The following is a 27,875-nucleotide window of genomic DNA, read 5'->3' on the forward strand; positions in this document are numbered from 1 at the left end:
TAAAGACCTTATTATTTTACAGTCGTGAAAATTAGTTAAGAGCAGACGTGCCAGAAAAGAAGCCGTATATATGCTAATGATATTCAGAGTGTTTTTACATGGCCATGTTGTTTCATGCCTGCTGGACTCATTTATCCGTCGTGTGTCTGTTTCTCCCAGTGCCATCCTGGCCCCCCCGCTGACAGAGCTAATGTGCTGAGAGGTCTAAGCTCTCCATCTCCTCACAGACTGAAACAGACTGGCACAGAATACTTTCCTGGTGTTCATTAACATATTGCAAAGAGTAGAGAAAGGACAGTTAAAGCAGTTATTTGCCACTTTTTTCATGTTTCTGTAGGTGTTCTTATTTGTCTGTAGTCATGCAATCGATATTATCAAAACAATGATTTATTTAGGCGTTTTGCAAAAAGAAAAAAAAGAAAAGGTATGCAAACATTCAAGAAAATATTTCAGTATATCTCTGGAATTGTTCTATTGCACATTTCCGTGCGATTTTTACATGCGTTTTAGACGTGGTATTACGTGATCCTGCTGTACTTGCTCAACACACATCTATCAGATTGGCTCTTTTTCATTACACTCCTCATGTTTGTTTTGTGGCTTGTTTGTGTGTGCAGACTGTCTAGAAATAAGATCATAATATGAGCCTGAAAAGGTTGATACTTTATTTTGAGAATATGACATCTTAGCCACCAGAAAAGTACAAGATCAGGCCCCATTTGTACCTGATTTTAACATTAAATATGTATCTACATACAGAATCTGGATTATGATTGACAGGACTTTGCATTTGGTACAATATCTTTGGTGCGCTTACGTCGATTTTTAAGCCATACTCTGAAAAACTGTCCATTTTGAGTCTGAAAATGAAGTTGAGTGCAACCATAAATCAGTGGAGTGTTTGTGTAACAGAAAAGCGAGGAAAAAAAGAAAAAACAGACCAGTTAAAATATAAGGCAACACACTAGACTGATCAAAAATATTTTTACATTGTAACGGCAATGTACTAATTTGAACTTGTAAATCAGTAACCCTGATCTGTGAGAGATGGATTTATTAGACTCTGAATTGTGGCCTGTTACAAAGGCTTATTGTTGTACTACAAGCATGAATGAGGATGACAGGGCAGAGAGTGAGGAATCTCTGTGGCCTCGAGGCTTGTCCATCATCTCCACCGGAAAACAAGGAAGAACGGATGCTTCTCCTCCCGTCTCCCTCAAGTCTTTTTGTGTCTTGGATATCCATGACTTTGACTTTGGAGACTGCCAATGTATGCTATGTATTTCTGAATTACACCAAAGTTTCTTTTTGTGTCCTTGCATAGTGAAGGTGAGAGGATGGTAGGTATAAGCCTGGATCAGGGGGAGAGGGAGAGAATAAAAGAGGGAGGCAGATGATGGATTAACTCCTAGTTTCATGGGACTAGCTGGGGTGTGTGATTTTGTGATGAATGATGTGAGGTATTTTGGTCTGTAAATATTATTCTCCAGTTCACACAGGCACCACAGAGGTGGTTGAAAACGTTCCCATCTATTCCGTTTCATGAGGAACCCGCTTTATACTTGAATACCGCCACCTTTTCCCTCATGAATGAAATATACGGTTCGTGCTTGATGTGTGATGACGAGTGTGTTCTCGGTGAAGACAGGCAACTATCATGCGTGGTCCCACCCACCCTGTTCAGACTCCGCCCCTCTTAGCTCCTCTTCCTCCGAGGCAACCGAGGCTCAGAAACGGATCACTTTTTAAATCATTCATGAACACTCCCCAGAAAAGAAAGGCATGCAGAAAGCAAAGGGACCACAATGAGGAATGTGTCATTGTTCCTCTCATATGCGATGATTTATGACGCAATGGTTCTAACTGATTTGATAATCACAGTTTATTTCCCCTCAGAAGGGAAGAAAGTTAAAGTCAGCGATTTTGCCTGTTTTCCTTTCATTCCCTGTCTTTAGTTTTAACAGATGAACGTCTTTTTTTCATCCACTCCCTTTTCAATAGATTTTTCTTTTCTTCCTCCATCTTCCCACCCCTCCTCTTCCTCATTCCATAAATATCCTTTTAAATTCACACATACAATAAAGAATTCTCCCCACTAGTGCCTGCACTGTGCCTTACCCAGCATCTGGTGAGAGGGGAATCTCTTGATACCGCAAGCGTGCTTTAAAGCTGAAAAGCATGCTGGGAATTGTAAGTGGGAGAACATGAGGTAGAGGGAGGGTGTCCTTGGAAAGACGGTTTGTTCTCACTCAGCCACATTAATTAGCATAGCATTATTACAGACATGGTGTGTTCAAAAACACACCGAGTCTTGACTGTCGCTGTCATTACAAGCATGTAGATGAGCACGGATAAACAACTCATCAATGTGAGATGGAAAAGCCGTTCGTCAATGAGAAACAGACCAGCTCACACTGAGATCAGTCAGTTTTTGTTGTCAAAGACTTTCACTTTAACAGGGTTGTCCCATGGTGGGCAGTGGAGGGAAGTGCTGAGAGGTCGAAGTCTGCAAGTTTTCAGTCCAGCTCAACAAGACAGCAGGTGAACATGGTTTAGTTTAGAAACACTTTCAAATAAGATACAAAATTGTAACTACATAATGAGTTTAGAAGAAAAACAGAAACTGTCAAAAAGTTAATGACAACTTTTTAATAAACAACTTTCTAAGGATGAGTTGATAAATCACTTGAGGATTGACTGAAATGCACTATGGTACTGTAATTGACAGTCTTAACTCAGGGATGTCCAACTTGCTTGTTCCAGAGCTTTTGATGGTATTACAAGGTCTTCATCAGTGGGTGGAGTTTTTTATTTTATTTTTTTATTTAACTTCTCGTTATTGATGTCATAAAAGTTGAGCTTCATCTGCTGATGAAGACTGTGTGGTGTAGTGGAAAGCCCTGTAATAAGTGGAGTGGAGTTTGGGTTAAGATTTAGACATTGTGTTGGATGGAAGAAAAAATACTTGTTCACCTTGCTCAGACTTAAAACACAACAACTTTTAAAGCCATTGCAAAACCTCAATACTGTGAAATAGGGCTGGGCGATATGGAGAAAATCAATTAAATATTAGAATATTTTTCACCAAATACCTCGATATTGCAACGGTATTATAGTGTTGACTATAGCTGCTTTCAAAAAATATTTATACAATGAGATTTTGATAAATAATCATCTGTAATGTGAATATAATTAGCCTACTTAGTGGGTGAAGGCAAGTAATAGAACAGTTCCAAGCGTCTGGTAAGTTCAGAAAATTGCATTTACTGTAAAGCAGCCTTTAAAACCAGGCAAACACACCAATTATGCCATTTTACAATTTTACAATATCCAAAATCTAAGACGATATCTAGTTTCATATCATGATATTGATATAATATCGATATATTGCCAGCTCTATCGGGAAACTGTGATATTTTTGCTGAAGGTTATCATGCCATGAGAATTTTATACCGGCCCATGCCTAGTTGTGTCCCCCAGTCAACTGATCCAACACGATGACAACCTTAGCTAAGCTACTTTGTTACCTTATTGATTTTTTTTTTGACTGAAGCAGCAATCGAATACTAAATCTCTAATAAAAAGCTTTTCTTCAATTAGATTTAAACCTTCCACAACTGAGTGTAGTTGGAAACTAAATGCTAAAAATAAAACGCTTTTTACGACAACCGTAAAAAGACTACTACTGCTTTGTGTTGTGTTTACAGCTGAAAAGGTTAGGTTATTTAATTCATTAGTCAATAGACAACTTTTGTGGTTATATAATCATTTTTTCTGAGCAAAAACACCAAACATTCTTTTGGTACATTGTCTCAATTGTGCGCACGGTTTTATAGATTTTTTTTTTGCCGGACGCCATTTTTTGCTTTTGAGCGTGCGTAGACTTTTTAGTAAGGATCCTACACACAATTTTATAAATGAGACCCCCAATTAGTAGATGATGAAAATAATCACTTGAAGTAACAGCCATAATTTGATTTTCAATCACGGGGTCAACTTAACACTGCATCACTATTACCATTCTCATGCATTTCAGCTGAAGTGTAATTGATCAGTGAATAGCTGTAGTAGCTCAGCTCTCAGCTCAGCTCCACATGGCACGTTTGAAGACTTTTGGCCACTAACCATATTTTGAAAAAAATATTTGTCCTCGAGTAACTACAGCTTCATATTAAATCTGCACAAACCAGAGGTCATGTCATTAATTACTAAATAATTCAACTCATTATGTGTTCAGTCAAGATAATCCAATTTCTAAACAAGTAATTCATTTATATAGATTTCTTTAGCAAAATATTCATACTTCTGAATAAGCGAAGCAGTTTCTGCTACAGCTCAGAGCGCTGGTAAACACTGTCCTCTCTTTTTTTGCACAAAGACCCTCAAGTTTTAGTCCTCATACTAATTGTCTTGCTAACTGCACTGGTGTGTTTTGAAGCTCTCCTCCCCTCCTTCCCCCCTCTCCTCCTCACCTCCTCGGCCCCGCGGCTCGGGCAACTCTATTCTCTCTATGACTAATGATGTTCTTTCAGTCTCAAGGTTTTAGCAGGATAATTGTATTAACCCCTGTCCTCTGGCTGATCCCAGCTCAGCTCATCTTCCCCAGGCATCCTTCCCTCCATGGTCTCACCGGAATTAGACACTAATACACACATGGCCATACAGGAACGTACGTTGTGTGAGTTGTATGTGTGTTTTGTGTGTGTGTGTGTATGTCTTGGTGACTTTTAGAAAATCAGTTCTACATTTAAATGAGAGGACATGCTGCTTAGACAAAGAGAGAAAGTATGTTAAGTAATTGTGTTTGTGTGGAAAATTAGTTGCATGGGTGAAGATGGGTGAGGGCCTGCAGGTTTGGGATGGGGTTGTTGGCGCGCTAATTTCTAACAACAGACTTTCAAAAGTGTGTCTCTAAAGTTTGTGTGGCGGGCATATTGTCTCAGAGTGAAGTTTTTCATTCTGATACACACACACACACACACACACACACACACACAACAGACAAAGATCCATATCGCCCCGGAGGTCTGAAGACTCTGTGGGGGACTGCACAACAGGAAGAACCTCCAACCAAACCTTATGTTGTCCCAGAGTTTCTGTCTCTTCATCACTTTTTCATTCCCATTGCCTTCCTCGTTCATATCTTAAATAAGAGGATGTATAATAACCCCCCCCAACTCATGCCCAATTTCCTCTCTCCCCTGGTGTTACTCTTTGCTGTAGTGTTCATTAAAACACATTCAGCAGCAGTAAGGACTCTACAGGGAGGTTACACTCTAATATCCAGAGATCTCAGGACGATTGGAGCCGGCTGGTGTGAGGGAAAACTCTCTTTAGTGGAAGACACCTTAAGATGCAGTGACATGGCTGCTTCACAAAGAACGGTGTCAGCCATTCTGCATCATTCATGCTGCATCATGCTGCATGAATATAACAAGGCTGGCCTGCAGAGTCTTAAATTACCACCCACCAAGTGCCAAATGCCAGTAAAATGTATCTTGTGTGGATGAATTAATAAGGGTCACCCACCACAGTGGTCAGTCAGTTTTGACAGTGCATCTATTCATAGGTGAAAATAACATTCTGCATATTTTATTTATAGGACACTAACTTTTTATTAGTGTCATGTTGAGACAAGTAGAGATAACTATGGGAAATTGCTGATGTGGGGCTTTGACACAGTATTTCACTTATGTCTGCATACTAAGCAGAGGTCCATGAGATACCAAAACATTGCACATTAATAATTCTCAGACAGATTTTAACAACTCTAGAAAATTATCATATCATGGCAATTATTTCAACTTTTGTTGTGACAGTCACAAAGTAAACAATGGAGATATCTTTCAGGGATGTGTGTGCTTGCACATATTTGATTGGCCAACATCTTGCTGGATGATGTCAACAAAATTGTGTTTTTTTGCAGTGAATAAACAGTCTGTGATACAATTAGTAAAGGAACGCCCAAACCTAATCCATTTTTAGTATGAAACTGATGAGTACCTAACCTTACAGGAAACCATATCACTGAGCCACTTCTTTAAACAAGGGTTACATCATTTGTTTATGTGAGCGAATCTTTTTTGTCTTATTCTCATACACAAGGATCACTGAAAACAGCCGGGTGATAAAACCCGTTGAAAGCTGCATATTAATTACCCTTGCATTTTGAAAGGCCAGCAAAAATGGTACGTTTTACACAGCTGGCATTAAACCCACATCTGAACTTTTCCAGTCTCTCTCTCACTCTCACTCTCACACACTCACACACTCACACACACACACACACACACACACACACACACACACACACACACACACACACACACCTGTGCTCAAGAGAGTGGTCCTCTAAGTCTGGACTGGAGAACAGGATGTTCCCAGGCTCCATTATTTAGATATGTGGACCTGTGCATTCAGTACATTCTTCAGAGTGCGGGTCTCTTAAAGTGGGCCTAACTCTGCCTGCTGCTCTTTACATGACCACAACCAACCAATCAGAGAGAAGCCCTCAGGACTGGGCATGCACGCAATAGTCATTTACTGTATCCTTTGTAAATAATTTACTTAGTTACCCACAATATCTCTCTCTCTCTCGCTCCATCCATCCCTCTGTCTAGCGCATCACCAACTAAAAGACACACTTTTGAGAGCAAACTGTGCTAATATAATTAATCATCCCACATACACACCAGGGAAGTCACACATCCCCATACGCTGCATAGTGCGTAGCACAAGCACACACACGCACACACGACAATCAAGGTCATCCCTGCTCTTTGAATACATACAAAATATTTTTGCTGGACAATTTTACTTAAAAGCAACAAGTAACACTTTCAACATTGAACATATATAGGTATTGAATGTATTTGTGTGTGTGTGTGTGTGAGTGTGTGTGAGTGTGTGTGTATGTGTTGTATAGACACCAAACACCCTTTGGTTGCCTTAGATGCTCCGATAGATTAGTGTTTTCTCCCTCAGATGGCTTATGGGATATGCTACAAAAAGATAGAAAACTGAGAAACTAGAAAGAGATAAGTGTGAGTGAATAACATGAAAGGCAGAAAATGTATCTGTATTTGTGGTCTTTTGCAGTCAACAACTACCATTAGATAATGACAGATAATGGGTGGAAGGATTTGTTTTAAAAATGCCAAATGTTCTGTTATTAATGACCGAAACGTGTAAAAGAAGATTTGTGGCTATGGAAAGAGGCGCGATGTAATCCCTGCTTACCATATGACTGCAGGGGAGGTCAGTTATAGATTACCTGTTTAGTGTAGAGGAAGAGAGAAGGAGCACATGTGAAAGAGACAAAGGATTGATGGGGGAGAGGGGGGAAAAAGTGAGGTGAGAGGGAACCTTTGTAGAGACTCATGCTGCTCCGCTGCTACGGGAGGCTGCACTCGAGGAAAATCGATCCTCACCCTTCAGAGAAAGAAATTTATGAAGCTCGAACATAAACGCAGTCATGTCCAATTAGCTGCTCTGAATTTACGAGGCAAGGAGAGGGAGGAAGCGGGAGGGGACGTGGTGATAAAGACTTCAGCAGAAGCCAATAAGGCGTGCTGCTGATCAATGATCCCAGCTTCACGCAACACCCACTCCTTGCTCGGTCGCTTCCCGCTGCGCTCAGGAGACTCTGTGTTGGAGGGCTCAGTTTTTCTTCAGGCGGCCCTCTACAAAAAAAAATTTGTATTTATTATTATTTATATGATGCATATTTATGTATATTTTATATTATTTAGATACTGGGCACAAGAGGTATCCTACTTCACTGTAATGTCCATTCTAAGTGTATGTGCACTAAAGGGTCTCAAGTTTCTACATCAGACTTGTGTAAGTTGCAGACTGTACTCCCTTTCACACTAATTGAGATGTGACAAAATCCTGCTCTTACACTGCATACACGTCCACAGATGTACTCAGATTTGGTGTGGTCACAGAGAAACTTTCCTCCTTTAGCAGAATAAAGTAAAACGAAAAAAAAGCCTTCTAGAGTCAAACTCTCAACAAACATTGTGTTTGTGTTTGTGTAGCCCTGGTTTGGTTGTCTCTCTCTAAGAAAGGATCTAACTCTCCTTGCCCATTACGCTCTCACTCTACTATTACTCCAGCAGGTTGTGTAGCTGATTGTGTTTTTTTTTTGTATCGAGGGAGGAGGTTGTTGCGAAAAGCAAGTGGGCCTTCTCAGTGACGGCTGATTGAACACAGAGTAGGAGAGAGAGATCTCCTGCTGGGTCAATGCGGACCCTCCTCCTGCTCCTCCTCAGAGTCTCAGCACTGTAGTCGGGGAGGCAGGTAGACTGTCAGGGCTTTGACACAACTGCCCTTCTCCCTGCTGAATAGACTGTTCAGACCCCTGCATCGTATATAACCCCCAATTGTTTCCTCCACCCACTCTTCTCAAAACACATGTCCACAACCCAATTTACCCAATGCGCTCCTCAGTGAGCACTGGTGCAATGGGCAATAGCAAAAGAGCTAAAGGGGTAAGGCTGCATAGACAGACAGAATGGGAAAGCAAGAAAGAGATGGAGGATAAAATGGGAGATCAAAAAGAAGGAGTGTAAGGAAAGACTGGAACGGTCACACTAGATGAAATTTAGGAGCAAACGTTTTTTATAAAGTTTCTTTTTCTTTTTTTTAATACAATGAGAGGATAGTGCAAAACCAAAAATAAGAGAGCATGACTGATAGCTGTGTCCCCGGAGAGAAATAAGAGGGATCGGCGTCGACTACAGTAAAGAGACAGATAAAACCCCATTAACTGCCGCTTCCAGCTGCTTTCTCAAGCTCTGCCACCACATGACTCCCCCTTGATGTTTGTTTATCTTTCCTATTATTTATTCCTCTAATTGCAATGTCGTTGCTGTCTAAAACTGGCAGTCCTCGCATCATTAAAAACATAGGGCCGACATGACTTCACAGACATGGACACAGGAGAAAAGGACAGAGAAACACAGACAGGCTCAAAACAAATATATATAAATATATAGTGTGAGCATGCAGATACCTAGATAATGCATTACACATGTAATCCTATCTCCAAAGAATTACATTTGTGTCCTACTAAATTCTTTTGGCTATATAGGTTTTGGAGGGGACTCAACTGCTGACTTTTTGTACCACACAGACATCCCAGCGAGGTGGGCTGGGTACAAAGACCATCAGAGAACGAGTGTAGCATGCTGCATGGTTTGGTTTAAGTTACATAAATGCCCACAGGGTAAGACCATGGTTTTGGTTAAATATAGAAAAAGTACCATTCCTGTCTTGAGTGACTATGGATGTTTTTCAAAGTTGACCAAAACCAAAATCCGCCTTCTTTCTCTAACCTTCACCTTTAAAGTTCTTTGGTTGCCCACAACCATGAAAATGTTAATCACGCAGTAGATGCCACAAGTGAATATTTTTTTGCAAGAGCAGATATTGTCAAAAAAATCTTCATTGTTCTCCTTTCTCTGCAGACTTTGTAGCTCTTTAATAACGTCAACCAACTTTGCTCTGGTCATAATTCTTGACTTGCTGGAGGGCTTTGTAACTTCAACACAAACATAAGTTGTTTTTGCCCAATTGCTAAAACCATTTTCCCTTGGAGGACAGTCTCCACAGAAGAATTGACCCATAATTACACCAGCTAATTAAGACACCACCTTCTGTGTGTGATTTTCTAATGTAGTTAGTATGTATGTACTGTAGTTTTTTTTTTTTTTACTCACTTTCTTCTTTTCCTAGACTCCCTTTCTCACCCAGCTTTCTCTTGCCCTTGTTCATTTGTCTTCTCCTCCACTTACCTCCTCTACTCTACTTCTCTATTCTCTCTCTCTCTCTCTCTCTAAGTAAATAGACAGGGTTGTGATGGATCCAGCTGTCCCATCTGAACTTCCTTCAGCTTAGAGCTGCTACTCCCACTTTGATGACTTTGCAGTGAAGGCAGACATCTTGCACATTAACATATGATTGTGCCCATGTATTATTTGTGTGTGGAGGGACCGAAGTAGTGGGATCGGGAGAAATCCCAGTGCAAGCTGTCATCCGAAAAAGAGAGAGCTAAAGGGACACAGCACTTGAAAAGTCGTCAGTGTCACATCATCCATGCGGAAGGAGTGCAAGGCTTGAAGTACTGCTGGTCTTCCTGGGCTGTACTATGTGGCAGGAGTCAGAAAAGCAGATCAAGGGGATGGAGTGTCCACAAAGTTTCAACCAACACCTTGCTTTATAGATTACATTTGTTGAGAATTAGTTGACAGCCAGGACGCCAGTGACAATTCATCATAAATTCATAGATCCAGACTCATCTACTCATGCAGGCTTTAACCTAAACTTTGTGTCAACTGTCCAGATACTTGAGAAGAGGGAGGCCATTTTCCCCTAGTACGCTGCAGCCATTAGGCCTCCAAGATACAAACTGCACAGCAGCATACCTAGAAATTCACTCTGTTCTTCAGTATTGATTTTAAACTACAGCTTCTAGATCCTGCACTCAGTAGCGCTTCCACTTTTAAAATGAGACAGACAAGATGCATCACCGTAGATGCAGGAGATGAAAAGCGGTGATATGTTCGCCGCTGTCACTCACTCAATCCCGGCATTAGTCACCGTGCCTCAGCTTCTCTGATCTGTTGTCTGTCACCGCCACTCTCAGACAAATGCATCACAATCACACAAAGCAGAAACACACACACACACACACACACACACACACACACACACACACACACACACCATTTTCTCCATGAAAAAGAGATGTTCAATTTCCCTCGTTGCTAAGTAGACAGCTTGTGTCCTTCAGAAGGCATGGAGGAAACAAGGCCTTGTCTAAGGATGGATTCTCCCCGACACGTCCTGTCAGCTCGTCCAGGTGATAAGAGAGAAACGTGGGTAATTTATAGGACTGCAAGCTACGCTGTGATGCGAGACACAACTCACCATGATCCACTGTCTCCATTTCTTTTGCTGCAAAGCTTACTGTGTGGTTCTATGTTTCACTCATCGTTATTCTGAACGCAAAGTTATGTTGTAAAAACTAGGATCGAGGTTGGGCATAAACCACACCAAAAAAAAAACTGATGAGAAAGTGTAGATTAGTGCGAGGAAGGAAGATTGAAGCAGTTATCTCACCAGAATACAGGGGCCATTCTTTGAATATTTGATGCAGAAGGATAGCAGTTCACTCCAGTGGAACAAACTGGATTGGAGTCCAGTCGCTCATCTGGAAAAGGCTGTAATTTAAAATTGTAGTTTCCGAATGTCCTTAAGATCCTCATTTCCTCCCCAGCAGAACGTCAACCTTTGGATCAGCCCACCTGTCCTCTGCTGAGGTGGCACTGTTCTCATGCAAACCCACACATTGTGTTTATACAAGATTAGTGTTTCTGCTGCACGGGCACACACAGGCAGTAACTGTAAACATTTTGGACATACACTATTTTGCATTCAACTTTTGTATTGTGCTTTTAATTTGGTTTTTGCAATGTAGCATCCCGCTGTTTTGCTTTTTTTTTTAGAAAGAGGAAAAGCAACAGGCAATATTTACATGGGTTTTCTGTATGACCGTCACCATCATTACTATAACACTACATATATATTGGTGGTAGTGATCATAAAAAATCATTTCAAATTAAATCACGTAATAACATTTAGCTAGGGATGCAACTAATTATTATTTTAATTTGAATTGTTTGTCAGAAAATCCTTACACATCTGAGAAGCTGATCCCAGAGAATTTTTGGTGTTCTTGTTTGAAGAATGATAATGTACTATATGTTAATCAAACCAATTAATAGTGTCTGCTCTACGTTCAGTAAGTCAGGACCTTTGCCTTACTGCAGGAAATTTCACATCTAAAAATATTTTGATTCATGTTTGATGCTGTACTCAGGGTGTAGAAACACCAGCAAAGTTGCTGGTGAAATCAAATGACAGAATCAGATGGACTGCCAACTGTACAGACTGCATTAGCAAACAGCAACGTAGAAATGGGTGCTGTAGATCTGCCAGAGACTTTGGAGAATAAACCAAATTTAAGACTAAAAAAAATACCACTTAATATAACAACTCTGATAGTTTTCTTTACATTTTAAATGTACATTTTAGCCAATTAATGTTGATGGCATTGCATGTTCATATTTCTAAGTGTGTTTCAACTCTCCTTTCTGCAACATTTTACTGATGCATGTATAGGTGTGTACCCATAACACAACGCATAGAGTATAAACACACACACACATAAGTGTTTTCTTTGTCAGGTGTATAGTTTCACATAATTTACAGTGTCTGCTCAGTAAACAACAAATTACATAAAACCTTGCTAACTTTAATCCTACAATCTTAATCTTGTTTTACATGACTTACTGTAATGCAGTTTACCCAGAATGGATTTGTGTTCCGTCTCTGCATCGCACCTTTGCCCCTCCTTGGTGAAAAAATCCTCCAATAACTAACACCATTAACACTTATAACCCGTGTGTGATTAAAACTTTCATTTTCTCTCTTGTCAGCTCAATTCACTTGTGTTTTCTCCTTTCTTTTAAAAGGTGTAAATGTAACCTCCACGCCTCCCAGTGCCTGCTGCAGGATGGGAACCTCCAGTGCCAGTGTGAACACAACACCACCGGCCAGGACTGCCAGCGGTGCAGGAAGGGCTTCAAAGCCAAGTCCTGGAAGGCTGGTTCCTACCTGCCAGCACCCAATGGAACCCCCAACACCTGTACGTACCTAAAACATGTTTCTCTACCTACTGTGTTGGTGCAACTCATCAATCTGACACAGTTAGATCAAATATTTTGGACTCTATACAGACACCTTATCTATGGATTTCTGTCAGCTTGTTTTACTGTAATGCATGGATACGACTATTCATTTATCTAAGTTACTGGAGACATGGGTTGTGTCCGGAAGGGTCCAAGACTCTGCTGCAGATTTAGGATGATTTATTCTGCATTTAAAAGAAATGTTATTTTAGTTGAGAAGATTTTGATTTCTCAGGTCTATACATTAAATAAGAAACTACAGTGATGACGTTAGCAGCTGATTAGCTTAGCTTAACACAAATACTGGAAAGAGGAGGAAACAACTAGCCTGCTTCTTTTGAAAAATAAAGTTCTTTCAACAGCACCTCTTAAGATCAGTAACTGACATTTTATATCACATTTTATCCCTGAAGTGTCAGGTTGAAACAGCCCAGCATGTAACCCTGTGTAAACAGGTGAATTGTCGTCTTTACAATTTGGTTTTTATATGGATAAAACAAATGAGATAAACATATTAATTTGTGAGCTTTAAAGGGTCAGGTAGGCAGATTTTGTTACCGTAGGGCAGAACTAGGTTTGCAGTTTCCCTTTGTTTCCAGTCTTTAAGCTAAATTACTGGCTGCTCGCGGTAGCTTCTTATTTACCATACAAACATGAGACCGAAATGAATGTTATCTGACTTTTGCTAAGAAAGCGAAAAAGCTTCTCCGCTTAAGTGAGATGAAAACTATGCCAATGAGAGCTGATAGAATGAACCAAAACAAAACAAAAGTAAAATCTAAACAATTAGCTAAAAAGGTTAAAACACCTAAAAGAATGGATGGGAACTGCAGATTCAAGAGATAATTCTGTGTTCATACACGTGGTTACTTTATCCTTTGTTAATGTAAAATATATGATTAGTGCAGATTTAAGCTTGCTGGTCCCATTAACAGCTGATGTTGCTGTCTTAGCCCAATAATTGTATGTTACCTTGGTGCTCTATAAGAATATATGATATGATATGTCCAGCACAGACCACAGTCAACTAGTGTCCTTTGCCTTTTAGATAATGTCCGCAAACTAGAAAGCTAAGAATAGGAATAAATCCTACTTTGGTCTCTGTGAATGAGGAGAATGTGTGCCTCTGACTACAGAAACAATATGGTCACAACAGAGTAGCCAATGGAAATTTTTACAGGGACAATAATATTTCTTTAAATGGTTCGTATTCTGCTTATTCTCTTTTGTTCTCCTATTCTACAGTTATTTTTGCTTGTCTTTCTAATCAGAGTTGATATATTATGACAAAACATTTTATCTTTAAAAACTAACAGACATGCAGTTATTTTAAACTACATTCTCCAGCACTCTATACCGATGGGTGTATAGGTTTTGTCATCCCTCTGAGGTCCTAAATGAAAAACAGGATCAAGGGAACAAGTTGAAAAGAAAGGAGAGGTTGAGAGAAGACAATGGAGACACTGAGTTCTCCGAGTTGTCGTCACCTCAGTGCAGAGAGCAGATCCCAGCTGCGTGGGAGTGAGTGGGGGGGAAATCCTCTTGGAAAATGCTACAGTAGCTACCTATGATAAAATGATAATCTAGGGCAGCCCCTCCCTAGTTTTCTCCTTTCAAACAAACATAGGCACACTCACATCATGTACAGAGAGAGAAACACAGGCAGATCCACACTCACATACACCTGCACATACACTGCAGAGAATGGCTCTATTGTCAGCACTTTTTTATTTTTTTTTTATTTATGTTATTGTTTTCAACCCAGTCCTAATGGTACTGACACACAGACCATCACCACCCTTTTAAACCCCTGAATTCCATTAGCGAAATTTAAAAATTCAAATGTTTGCAACTTACTCGGTTGAAATGCTAACAAGATGGCTATGGCTCACGAAACAGTTTGGTCTCTACAGATTGCATTATGCATGCCAAGCTAAGTTAACTTACAACAATTTGGAAAAACATGGGGGAAAAAAGGGATAAAGTTTTGATTAAATCGTAGCAAAGTGGTCGCGCTCTCTGAAAACATACATATACGATGAGGACCTCTGAATGTGAGGATTTTGGGGTTAGAGTAACAGGTTAAATTAGGGAGGATGGAGGAGGCAGTGCAGACCCAGTAATTACTCAAGGACATTGAGAGGCGGTCTGCAACAAACCCTTATTTTGCAGAACAGCTCTTAAGCTCTCTCTCTGCCACCTGAGTCTGATGAATGAGGCAGAGTCAAGTCTTTAGGCAAATTGAATGCATAAATAAACAAGTCCTCAACTCTTCTCCCTTTTCTTATTCTCTTTCAGGTACAATTGCTGGCTCCCCCTCCGGTTCTAGTAAGTAATAATGCAAAGCAAAACCGAGGAGGGGGTATTCCACCCCCCTCTCTCTATCTCTCTCTTCCTGTATTGTCTTTCCCCCTTTTTGTTGCATTGTTGTTGAAATGTTCATTTTAACCCATATACCAGGCTTTCTGCACGTCTCCTAAACTCTCCCTCTCTCCTGTGATGTTCAGCTGGCTCTCTAGTCACTCGTTTCTCTTCTCCTGCGTCTCCTCTCTCAGTGCTGCAGCTTGGGCCCTGCGTGCTTCATTATTAATAGGCCTCTCTGTCGCCATGTCCTTTCATCACAGCACATCACACTAACCTGCACAGGAGGAATTCTTCCACAGTTCTGCTTTTCTTATTTAGACTAAAGACAGTGCTGCAGATAAATTAAAGAAAGGGGGGCAGCAAGAGAGCTGAGAGAGAAAAGAGACAGAGACAGAAATAGGAGAAGGATGTGGGCATATGTTAGTGTGTTGTAATGCAGTGTGATTCCGGGTGAGGAGCTTGGGGAGGCAGGAATAAAAGGGAATTTGATTAGGGATTCTCTCTGCGGAAAGGCTCTCAGCCTCTGAGCTGTTAGACAGAAACGATCGGCAAAGTGGCAACATCAACCCTGACAGCACTGGGCTGCTCTACACATGGCCGGACAGTATTGGGCTGATGCATGGATACATAGAGCATTTGAACTGCACTGCAGAAGTCTGCTTTGAAAAGGTCTCCCCTCACAATTAGATACAAAATAATGGGTATGATCTGTCAAAGAGAAGAATGATACCTGCTAATGGCCTGATAATGAGTTTAGTGATTTAGTCTCCCACAGATTTAGTTTCTGCTTGTGTTGCTGAATATCCACAACGTCAACTTCATCTAAAACATGTACTGCTCCTGAAGCTGAAGCTGAGACAGAGGGTGAAGCTAAAGCTCAGGGTAAACCTGAAGGTGGAACACAGGGGGAACCTGAAGGTGAGAGTGGATGGAACCAAGGGCAAAGCTGAGAGTTGAGAGAGCTGAGAGCAATCATTTCAGAAGCTGAAAGGTCTCCAGCTATTACCCATGAGCCTTTTGGAGCCCCTTGGGAAGCTGAAGTTAAGTACATCAACCATAGCCAGAGAGTATTTGACAGTTGCAGTTGCTTTGTAGATAAACATGTTGCAGACCGCCCCCTCTGCAGAAATCTTCATCTTCTCTAATCTTCATGGAAGACTTATTTACTTAAAACTTCTGGAAACATCTGCCATTGCAGTTACATAATTACAATTGATTTCACAAAATTTCTAGAGTAAGGTATCCTTTTCACTTTTTCTGACTTCCTTCAAGTGATTGTGGGAAACGGGAATGTTTGCTTTCCTGCTGAAAGTTAGATAAAATGATCGATACCACTCTCCTGTCTGCCCATCAAATATGAAGCCACAGCCAGCAAAAGTTTAGTTTAGCTTAGCACAAAAACTGGAAACCTATTTGACGGACGGATATGAAAGTGGCACCAGTCCTCTCTGGTAGCATCTACAACTCTGCCAGAAAGTGAATACGCATATAATTTCCTTAAATGTCAGACTATTCCTTTAAACAAGTTTATTTGTATGTTAAACAGGTTGAAATAATCTAACTAGATGGGCAGATATTTTCCTAATTTCCTATTTGTTTTTGCAGAGTTAAAGATAATATGATCAAATTTGACCAACTCCTCAACAACACATCAAATGCTACTAACAGGTGAATGCATACCTATGAATAATACTAATAATAATCCAATTATATATATAATATTATTAAGACAAAGCAAATGTTTGTTCCTGTGGTTGTGCTTAGATGCTGACAAGCAGTGGGTTTGTGTATATATCATATATAATTCATCCCACAATTTACTGGCTGTAAATCAGCTGTTTCCCTGGTCATATTTCTGACGTTGATGCCAGCCGTGGGTCGTCCCGTCCTGAGAGCGAGGGCGTCACACTGTATGGACATAAAGACTTTATTTGTTCTGACTGACTGATTTTAGGCAACTCGGGATGGATGTTAAACAGATTCTGTCAGCTGCTTGAATGTACAGTAAAGTGGACCTCGGAGCGCCTGCACGCCTCAAGTTAAATTTAAACCTGTCATCTTGGTAGCCAGCGGAGCGCTCATGTTCCACCAGAAAAGCACTTAGGATGTGGGAGGAGCAGGGATTTCGGTACTGCTGCAATGTCGACAGACTTTCTTCTCTTTTTTGGTCTAAAGGAAATCCATTAAGAACGTTTGTTGAACACCACAGCACTTTTGTTGTTTGGCTGACGTCAGTAGGGAAGTCAACAAATTCACTGATTAGCTGTGACTTTAAACGTTGTACACACAGAGTTACAGTCCTTTGTAAGCCATTTCAAACTTGCTGTGAAGGACACAGGACGTCAAATGTAGATGCTTGATTTTACATCTAAAGTCATAATGTGATCATTGGAACTATTTGTTACACCTCTATGACAGGGCTGCAATTATTGGTTATTTTCATTGTCAATAATCAAACTATTTTGTGAAAATAGTAAAAAAAAAATGCCGCCCGTCATCATTTTATGTTTTGTCTACACAACACTTTAAAAACCATCAGCTATCCAATCAACTATCATAGAAAACCAGAAATAAAATAAATAAATAAAAAATAAATCACATTTGACTAGCTGAAACCAGTGCATTTTTGCCTTTTTGTCATAAAAAAATGTATGATATATTTTCTGTTAATCAACATATTACATTCATAAAATCACTGCCCTATGAATTACAAATGCACAAAATATAAACAATTAATTCATGTAATTTACAACATATGAGAAAAAAAAAAACTTGTGACACTAGAAGGGAAGATCATACTATTGTAGAGTATTACTTTTGCCTTTTTGTGTGTGTGTGTGTGTGTGTGTGTGTGTGTGTGTGTGTGTGTGTGTGTGTGTGTGTGTGTGTGTGTGTGGTTATGGCAGGCATATGGTGCAGTTCAGTCAAACCCATAAATCATCTATATCCCCTCTATTTCCTCCCAGGGATCTAGTAAGTAAGTAAGTAAGTAAACTTTATTTCTATAGCAGTTTTCACAGACCAGGATCACAAAGTGCTGCACAAGTTTATAAAATGAAAATAAAAATAAAATAAATTAAAACAACAAACAATCTAGGTCCTAGGTTCCACTCTCACAGAGCAGCCATCGCACGCACACGCACGCACGCATCGTATTGTGTGGCTGAAGGTCCTGTGACAAAACTAGATCACATAAAGTACTCTTGAATTATAACTATATTATCGGTTACCCTCACTGGCTCTTAATGGCATTTATATATGCATTAAAAGCTTTTATTGTGAAAATTTTGAAATATTATTATTGAGTTTATTTGTATATTATGTAGAAAATTGTTGACGCAGCTTGAGAGTTTAGTTAGTTTTAGTTTTAATCCATATAAAAGTTGGTTATATGAATCACATTTTCACTACTTTCACTATTTTCATTACTTTTTTCCCCAAAAATTTTGAAAAAGCAAATCCCAGTATAAGTACCGTATTATGGCGGTCGGTGCTGCAAAAACAACTGCATCCTTATACTGTACATACACATACACATTACAGCAGGACTTATGGGTTGGACAGCATGTCATAGTAGTTGCACCCTTTGTCATGTCCCTGTCCCAGTTACTGAGTATGCTCTGATGAGGATTAGCATGCTATTGGCAAGAGAGTCTGATCTACAGACACAGCAGCCCATTGGTCAACAGGCTGACTGGCATTTGGTTAAGGGGGAGGGAAGGTCAGAAAAACCAAATCCTAATACCCAGTCATACTACAGTATCAAGCCATCTTTTTAAATTAGATCCCAGGGCTGCAAAATAGTCTGAATAAAGAAGAAGTAGATACATGCAGACAGACAAGTCTATGCAACCTCACATGTACTAAACTAGATCAACAACAATCCTATCTGTGCACCATCCTCCTCTCAATCCCATCTGAGGAAAGCTTAGCATTTTTATAAAGATTGACTGAGAGAGATTGGTTCATGTCTGGAAAATCATGTGACATATTAATAGCATCCATGCTATCACTCAGTCCACCACGATTAGGTGTTCTGGCAGAACGTTAACTGTGCCAAAATCACAATGGCTTCATTAGCGTGGAGCTAAATAAATGTCTAGCACACCGGTAATAAATTATAAGAATGCTTAGACTGACAGGTGGCATTAAACATTATTGTTATAATTTCTCAGGCTACATTAATTTAACTGACAAATGATCTCATTATATGCAAATGCATTTGTGTGGAATACACCTAAAAATGTGTCTGAGCAGGGACTAGACACTGTATGCTTGCTGTAGTGTGTGTGTGTGTGTGTGTGTGTGTGTTTGTGTGTGCGCGCCAGAGATTGTGTTGTGGGACAGTAAGTGAGTCCATCTGTACAAATAGGCACATGTCACAGGATTATGTAATGAATCATCTTAGATTGTTGATGCATTGTGTGAGAGACTGATGGCGCTGTTGCATGGCGGAAAATGACACTAGGACCTCGCCTTTTTTGTCCTTTTACTTTTTGGGGTTGGAAAGTCATATTTCAATTGTCTAAATCCTCACCATCCTGGTCTAAGTGTAGGTCTAAGTCTAAGGTCTAAGTGTAGGTGGGCTAGGAGTGGGAAAAATAATCCTTGGAACGATTCGAGGCTCTGAGTTAATTTCATATATATATATATATATATATATATATATATATATAAAAATGGATAATGGAAAAAAAAATGGATAATGGAAAACAACTTAGAGTTTAGGCAAAAGTGCAGAAAAAAAAACACAAAAATGGCCAAAAGGAAGAAAAAACACAGTAATTTCGAATATACTATAGACATGACATGATAACAAGACAAATAAAAAAATTAGGCAAAACAAATACAGTATAGGCTGTTCATCTACTTTATCACATTACATCTGACCACCTCATGTTTCATGTTCTAAGAAGCCAATTCTCCACCTTTGAACACAACTGAGCCTCCGACATGGAAAATCACTGAGAGAAGGTGACTTTCATGAGCATGTTTAAGGCTTAAGTACGAATAAAAACCTCAGTAGACAAAACATTTCAGTAAAACTTGTGTGAGACAAATAATGTATATGTCAAAATCTAAATTCTATGTTTTTTTTTAAATCACGCATGAAAATGTACATAAAATTTTTTTTTGCATCGAGATACATTGATAATTGGTAAAGAATTGAATCGTTAGCATCTGAATGGAAAGGTGCCACGAGATTCCCACCCCTGGTGGGAACTTGCAAGTTTGCATACTAGAATGGAGAGCTATAAAAGTATGATGGTTAAAAGTTTTGTGGGGCGATCACCCCATGTTGGCTGAGTCCTGCAGCAGCGCGGGTTCAAATCCAACCTGCTGCCCTTTCTTGCGTATCATCCCCATCTCTCCTATCCACTGTCTCTAACATAACTAACTATGAAGGGAACCCCAGAAAAAGAAATCTTATAAAAAAAGTTATGTAAACTCCTGCTTTTATTGATGATGTAGAGCTTATTTATCCCCTGCTAGCCTAAGATTAGAGCCTGTGAGATCCCTCTATCCTGTGCATAGTTGACGGCACTTTCACCATCTCTGCATTCCAGGGGACTAGTTTATTAAAAAATATATACTTTACCATGGAGGTGGACAGCAACACATTTTAACATAGTCCTTTTGAGTTTTAGGACACTTTTTGTTTGTCACACAGTTTGTCTAAAAAGTGCCATAAAACCGCCGATGTGTTACAAGGCCGCTCTCATGTATTCGGTCTTGTTCACATAAAGTGTTTTTAAAAAAAAATTGTTAATCAGCAACAAGAACAAATCAGATTAGAGATCAGATCAAAATCTTTATTATGAATTACTATTGGACAAATTAAAATGTCGACATTCTCTGTACAACATACATAATGTTAATGTTGTAACGGTGTTGTGTGCAGCGCATGAAAATGTTCTGCTGAAATTAGAAAAAGTTTGACATTTAGAAAAAGTCTGAATGTCTGCCTCACTAGTGTGCTATTTTCTCTCATTAACTAACCACTGAATAAAAATGTGGCCACCTAACCATTTTCATTTTCCATAAATCAAGTACAGTAGTTTTGTGTATTCAGATTATGTTCTCAGCACATTATACCATGGTAGATCAGTAATTAATAAATCCATTGCTGTTGAACACAATTCCATTATTGGTCATCTCTCAGATATGGATCACAAAACTGAGTGTGTGCAAACATATCCGTACAAACCATTGTAAGTGTAAAACAGAGTAATACACTTTGAAAAAAACGGTATGATTTGATTTTACAACCATATTAACAATAGTCACACCTTTGTCACTGTGCTTTGCAGAAAAACCAAAATTTTCTAGCACTGAAAGGGTTATGGCACAGTTTTTGAGTTTAGCCTATCTCAGCAGTGTGAAATCACACTTTGTGTTCTCACTTCTGTGTGTGTGTATGTGTGTGTGTGTGTGTGTGTATGTGTGTATGCACTTGACGATAAAATAGAGGAAAGTAAGGCTTTCTTTGGATAAACAATCTGAGGCTGCATCTCTTGTGGTAATGCATTAGCCTGCTCATTCCTCATTGCATTTAAATTCTCTGTCCTCATGCCACTGATGCAGCAGACACAACAGCTCCACCAGCAGAAACCAGAGTTACAGACAACTCAACGCCTCTAACAGACAACGTGTTACACACCAGGCCTTTGTCTGAGCCTTCACTGGTACCCCTGGGAGAATCTGACACACTTCTCGTTACAGCAGAGGTTCACCCTCCTTCAGCATCCTCTGCGTCAGAGGAGTACCGAGTGTCCCTGACACCAGAGGAGTTCACACCTTTAGAGACAATCCCTGAACATTCACATCTGTCTCATCCAGCCCCAAAGGAGTCAACACATCATTCAGGTGTTGATCATCATCATCACCATCTACAACCACTGACAATAGAGTCCGTCCTGACTCATCTTCACCATCATACAAGCCTGCACAAAACTGAGGAAAAACACTCAGAGCCGAGGCATAGTGAGCAAGGAGGTAAGGTAAACCCATAGCTGTAGATGACAGTAGATAGCACATAGAGTATTGGTTGCCAGAAAATAGAATTATCTAATTTAGAATCAGGAAATCATATTCATTTCCAGCCAGCATGATGGTTTTTATTGTGTGGAACTTTTCTAAAATGGACAGTTTTCAGGAGGTGAATGTGACTAACGTGCTTGTATACACAAGCTTTAATAATCTTATGTTGTTCAGCATGATATCGTATGTCAGAGAAGCTTATTCAATTTAGGTAGTGGCAGTGAAATCTAGTTAATGTGAGTGAGTGAGCGAGGGAGTGAGTGAGTGAGTGGCAGTTTAAGCCGTGGCAGTGGTAGGTTTGCGAAATGTCTGGGTTTCGCTGACATTGTCTTTGCCTCATTCAGAGACTTTGAAAAGGATTGTGGAACAACAGTCACAAGATCGGAGTGATGGGGAGATATGAAGAATTAACAGGAGAGACAGAATCAGGACTAAGCCCAAAACACCCTTCTTAACATTAACCTTGACTAACTGAGGTAGATTACAAAATACTATGTCATGGAGGAGCATAAATATATAACGTGGCAAGATATAAATAAAACAGTCATGTGATCTTTGAGGTCCCTTCTGTCTGTCAATGTAGCGCAAGCAAGAACACCGAATACTCTGCCTGCCAGTGTCTGATGTCAGACGGTTCGGCTGGGCTGATTGAGATTAATGCCAAGAACAGTTTGAATCACTCCTACCCCCGAGGCAGCATGGGTTACTGAGATTAAATGCATTTATGCTCACTGCTGTGCTACATCAGCCTTTTGAAACAACTGTGATTCCAACTCCTGCTTTCCCCACACACTGCTTTTTTTCAGTGTGTATGCATGTGTGTGTGCGTGCAGCCTTGACAGATGTGTGAGAGAGTAGGTCCAGTGGGGCCAGAGTCGGACATGAGAAGAGGTAGTCAGGGGTTACTTTGATGAGATGTAAGGATGGCATGATGCCAGTTGTGTGAAATGGTCGAGGGTGCTGTGAGAACAGCTGCTGGCGCCCTGTCTCACTGGAGCCCCAGGGAGGGGGAGGGATGAAGGGAAGCGAGTGGGCGGGAGATAGCCCGAAGGGGACGCTCCGCAGGGGAGCAGAATGCTTGCAGAATGCACCCCTCTGAAGAACAACTGGAGATGTACATCGCCTGTACAAAAACACCTCAAGGGGAAACACAGATGGATGCATGAAGCATTGTATTCTCTAGTGGTCTGGTGATCATTAGTCCCTCAATGACGTGCATGGTGTGTTTGCTTCATGTGATTGGTTATTTGTATTTTCAGTCTTAATCACCTCTGTGAGGAGGAGTGTGGTTTTTGATTTATTGAGTTGTGACTGTGTTGCAGTGAATGGAAATGTTAAAGGAAGAGGAGGCTTGTGCTTTGTGCTTCTCAGCGTCCCTGTGTGTGTAACAAGCATAGCGTGTGCACGATGTTCACGTCTTAGGCGCATTTAAATTTTGCGCTGTTAAATTAACAATGAAATGCTGCGCTATTGACTTAAGACCAGGTTTTTGTTGGTCAGTGGCTTGAACCCTTTCCACTGCCTAAAGACAGCAATACCGCAAGAATGCATCTGAACACATCTCCCTGTAAGACCAGCACCCCCATGGGCACACAGATAGGCACAGACGTATTTGCTGTTTTTACAAAGTGGGCGCTGGACGGGTAATTGACAATTGCGTCGGTCTTAAACTAGAAAAGACACTTGCATCGGGCTTTGCGCTGTGCTGGGTGCAAGATACAGTAGGTTTTTAAATCAACACACACTAAGGAGGTACACCCATGATAAGATGTTACTGTAATACAATACAGTCCAATGAATATTCATATTTGGGTAAATACAATAACAGAAATAAGATCAGAGACAGATTTTGTCTTACTGTTAAAGGAGGGAACAAAGAAACAAGCATATACGGAGAGTTACAAGTACCAGTCAGAAATTGTATGTCAATCAGATAAAAGAAAGTGCATGCCTTTTTTTTTTTACACCCAGAGTGAAGGTGTGGTGATGAAGGAGTTGCTCAAGCCTCTCTGACTCTCACAGCTTTTTCCCAAGCCCAAGGCTGAAGCCCCCGATGGGGCAATCCACTATCTGACAGACAGAGAGAGAAAAGAAGACAAAAGGAAAACTAGGTCTCAGAGGAAGGCAGACAATATCAGTAATCTTTACTCACTGCAGTATCAACCTAATTATAAAGTTCAGGGTGCTTAGAAAAGACCATGTGAAATACCTAATACGATGTCTGTTCTTGTTGTGTTATTAACAATTGTGATGTGTCAAGTCTCCCACAAGTCTGAGGGACACAAACATGAGACTCATGCCCACAAAACAATATCCTCATCGTGGCACAAGGAGGAGGAGAAAAAGAAGAAAGAAAGAATAACTAAAAAGACAGGTATTATTTTATGTGTAGTAGTAGCAATGTCTTACATTGTATGGTATGTATATAATGTAGTTTACTTTTGGCGCGGTAGATGTGCAGTAGATTAACTTTTATTATGGGTGAAACTTGACAGCTTACAGTGAAAACTTGGACCTTAAAAAAACAAAAAATTATATCTCTAAATTCTAAATATATCTAATCTAATATCTAAATAACTAAATTAATCTCTTCACTGACATGACACTCTGTCACTCAACATAAGCAACAGAGCTAGAATCATAAGTTTGGCATAGTAGTGGTGTCATATTTTTATCTGACTAAAAGTAAGATGAAGTAAAAATGGATCCAGAATGTATATTGTTCAGGGTGCGTTGTTGAGAAAAGGGCACATAAAATTTATACCACTGGATGTTTTTGCTTGTTATGTCAATGACGATTGTGGTGTGTCAGCCCCCCTCAAGTCTGAGGAACACATACATGAGAGTCATGGCCACAAAACAACAACCTCATCTGAGCACTGGGAGGAAACAAAAGCCGAAGAGAAAGGTATCTCTTTTATGTGTTGGTAGCAATGCTTTTGTAGTTCTATATACTGTGGTGTACCTGTAGTGATGGAACTATATAGTTGATAAACATGCAAAAGTTTAACTTGGTAGCTCACAGCAAACATGGTCCCCTAAAAACAATGACAACACTATATATATATATATATACACATATACATACATATATATATATTTTTTTTTTTTGGTGTTTATTACTTCAATGACAATTGTGGTGTTTCAGTCTCCCACGAGTCTATGGGGCACGTACATGAGACTCATGGCCACAAAACAACAACCTCATCTCAGCACAGGGAGTAAAGGGAGCGTGAGGAGCATAACAAAATAAAAGCTGAAAGGAAAGGTATCTCTTTTATATGTAGTGGAGGTAATGTTCTTCAAGATTTACATACTGTAGTTAACTTGTTGTGCAGTAAATATGCAGTAGACAAACTTTTCTCACAAGCTAAACTTGGCAACTCACCCCTGAAAACAGGAAAAAGCAGAAATGCATCAACATTTTTGCTTGTTATTGCTAAAAATAAAAAATGGGTTTTAGTCCCCAACAAGTCTGAAGAGCAGGTACATGGGACTCATGGTCACAAAACAACAACCTAATCTCGACACGCGGACAAAATAATAGCTAAAAGAAAAAGTAGAGATGGATCTTCTCTTTAATTTTACCTATTTACATATGGTGTGTAATTCTCCCACAACTTTGAGGAGCACGTACATGAGACTCATGGCCACACAACAACTGCAACAAGAAATGCATCTGAATTTGTCATTTTAGTGGCATGATAGCCAATTTGTTAACTTACGTTATACAGCTAAATCTAAATTTGGTATTGAGTGACTGAAGCAGAAAAGGAAAATACTGGAGAATATTTTTACAAAGGATATAGTTTATCGGCTGATTGGCTGGAAATAAAGATGTTTTTACATTTCAATAACAACTCTGGTGTTACAGTTTCCCACACATCTGAGGGCCATGTACATGAGACTCACAGCCACGTACAAGAGACTCACGGCCACGCACAAGAGACTCATGGCTACGCACAAGAGACTCATGACCACCTACAAGAGACTCATGGCCACGCACAAGAGGCTCTTGGCCACATACAAGAGGCTCATGGCCACGTACAAGAGACTCATGGCCACGTAGAAGAGACTCATGGCTACGCACAAGAGACTCATGGCCACGTAGAAGAGACTCATGGCTACGCACAAGAGACTCATGGCTACGCACAAGAGACTCATGGCCACGTACAAGAGACTCATGGCCACGTACAAGAGACTCATGGCCACGTACAAGAGACTCATGGCCACGCACAAGAGACTCATGGCCACGCACAAGAGACTCATGGCCACGCACAAGAGACTCATGGCCATGTACAAGACTCTCTTGGTCACGTACAAGAGACTCATGGCCATGTACAAGGGGCTCTTGGCCACGTACAAGAGGCTCTTGGTCACGTAAAAGAGACTCATGGCCATGCACAAGAGACTCATGGCCACAAACAAGAAACTCGTGGCCTCGTACAAGAGGCTCTTGGCCACGTACAAGAAACTCACGGCCGTGTACAAGAGACTCATGGCCGTGCACAACAGATTCATGGCCGTGCACAGCAGACTCATGGCCTCGTGCATAAGACTGATGGATACGAAACAACAACCTCATCTGAGCATGGGCAGAAAAGGGAGGAGGAGCATAAAGGTATATGCTTATACATACTGTAGCGATAGCTAACTGTACTTAACCTGTAGTGGTGTAAATATGCAATAGATATACTTGTAATTTTGACTAACAGTAAGCAATGGGCAGGAATATGTCTACATTTCTGCTCTTCTTGCTGGCTTTGCTTATGATAATGACGGTTGTGGTGTTTCAGTGCTGCACAAGTCCGAGAGACAAGTACATGAGACACATGGTAACAAAACCACTACCTCATCTGGGCACGAGGAGATGGAAAGAACAGCTGAAAGGAAAGGTATATCTTTTTTATGTAGTGGTGGCAGTCTTTTCATAAATACTGCATATCTTTGCTTGTTATGTCAGTGATGATTGCGGTATGTCAGTCCTCCACATGTCTGATGGAAAAGTACATGAAACTCATGGCCACAAAACAACAACCTCATCGGAGCATAGTGTGGAAAGGGAAAAGGAGGAGGATAGAGAAAGAAAAGATGAAATGACAGGTATAGCTTGCATGTGGTGGCAATAAGTACAGTATATTGTAGTTTGCCTGTAATGACGGAAATAAGGAAATCCAACCTCAACACTTTCATCCGGGCTCAGGAAAGGTATCTTTTAAATACAGTATGTAGTAGTAGGTCTAGTAGTTTCATATACTGTAGTGTACCTGTAGTGATGAAAATGTGCAGTAGACAAACTTTCACCACAATTTAATGTTGGCAATTTGTAGCAAAAAATGTCCCCTTAGAATTATAAGCATCAAAGATTGTATCTAGATTTGTGCTTGCCATTTTAATAAAGAAATTGTGCTGTTTCAGTATCCCACAATTCTGAGGGAAACCGACATGAGAGTCATGGCCACAAAACAACCTCACCTGGACAGGAGGAAGGTATCTCTTTTGTATATTCTGTAGTGGTTGTAGCTATCTGTAGATAATTGGAGCGGTGGACATATGCAGTAGATATACTTTCACTGTTCATGGCCACTGGAAATTCAAAACTATGGTCTAAATGTGTCCCTTCAGTGACATAATAGCTTATCAGTGAACTCAACTTAATGCTGCTATATCTACATTTATTCAAGTGACTGAAAGAAAAGTTGAAGATGAGAG

General features: G+C 40.2%; 1 protein-coding gene across 2 annotated transcripts in view; it reads left to right on the forward strand.

Annotated features, from left to right (window-relative positions):
* LOC117959851 (netrin-G2) overlaps positions 1–27,875 on the forward strand; it is a 60,599-nt gene that overhangs the window by 19,947 nt on the left and 12,777 nt on the right. For both annotated transcript variants that reach the window (XM_034897225.1, XM_034897226.1), the window contains exons 4-9: positions 12,543–12,715; positions 15,057–15,086; positions 21,711–22,118; positions 24,424–24,537; positions 24,976–25,071; positions 26,038–26,117. In XM_034897225.1, the coding sequence (XP_034753116.1) occupies positions 12,543–12,715; positions 15,057–15,086; positions 21,711–22,118; positions 24,424–24,537; positions 24,976–25,071; positions 26,038–26,117 (901 nt within the window). The remainder of the gene's footprint in view (positions 1–12,542; positions 12,716–15,056; positions 15,087–21,710; positions 22,119–24,423; positions 24,538–24,975; positions 25,072–26,037; positions 26,118–27,875) is intronic.

The sequence above is a fragment of the Etheostoma cragini genome, chromosome 16 (assembly GCF_013103735.1).
Source record: "Etheostoma cragini isolate CJK2018 chromosome 16, CSU_Ecrag_1.0, whole genome shotgun sequence".
In the NCBI taxonomy this organism is placed as follows: domain Eukaryota; kingdom Metazoa; phylum Chordata; class Actinopteri; order Perciformes; family Percidae; genus Etheostoma; species Etheostoma cragini.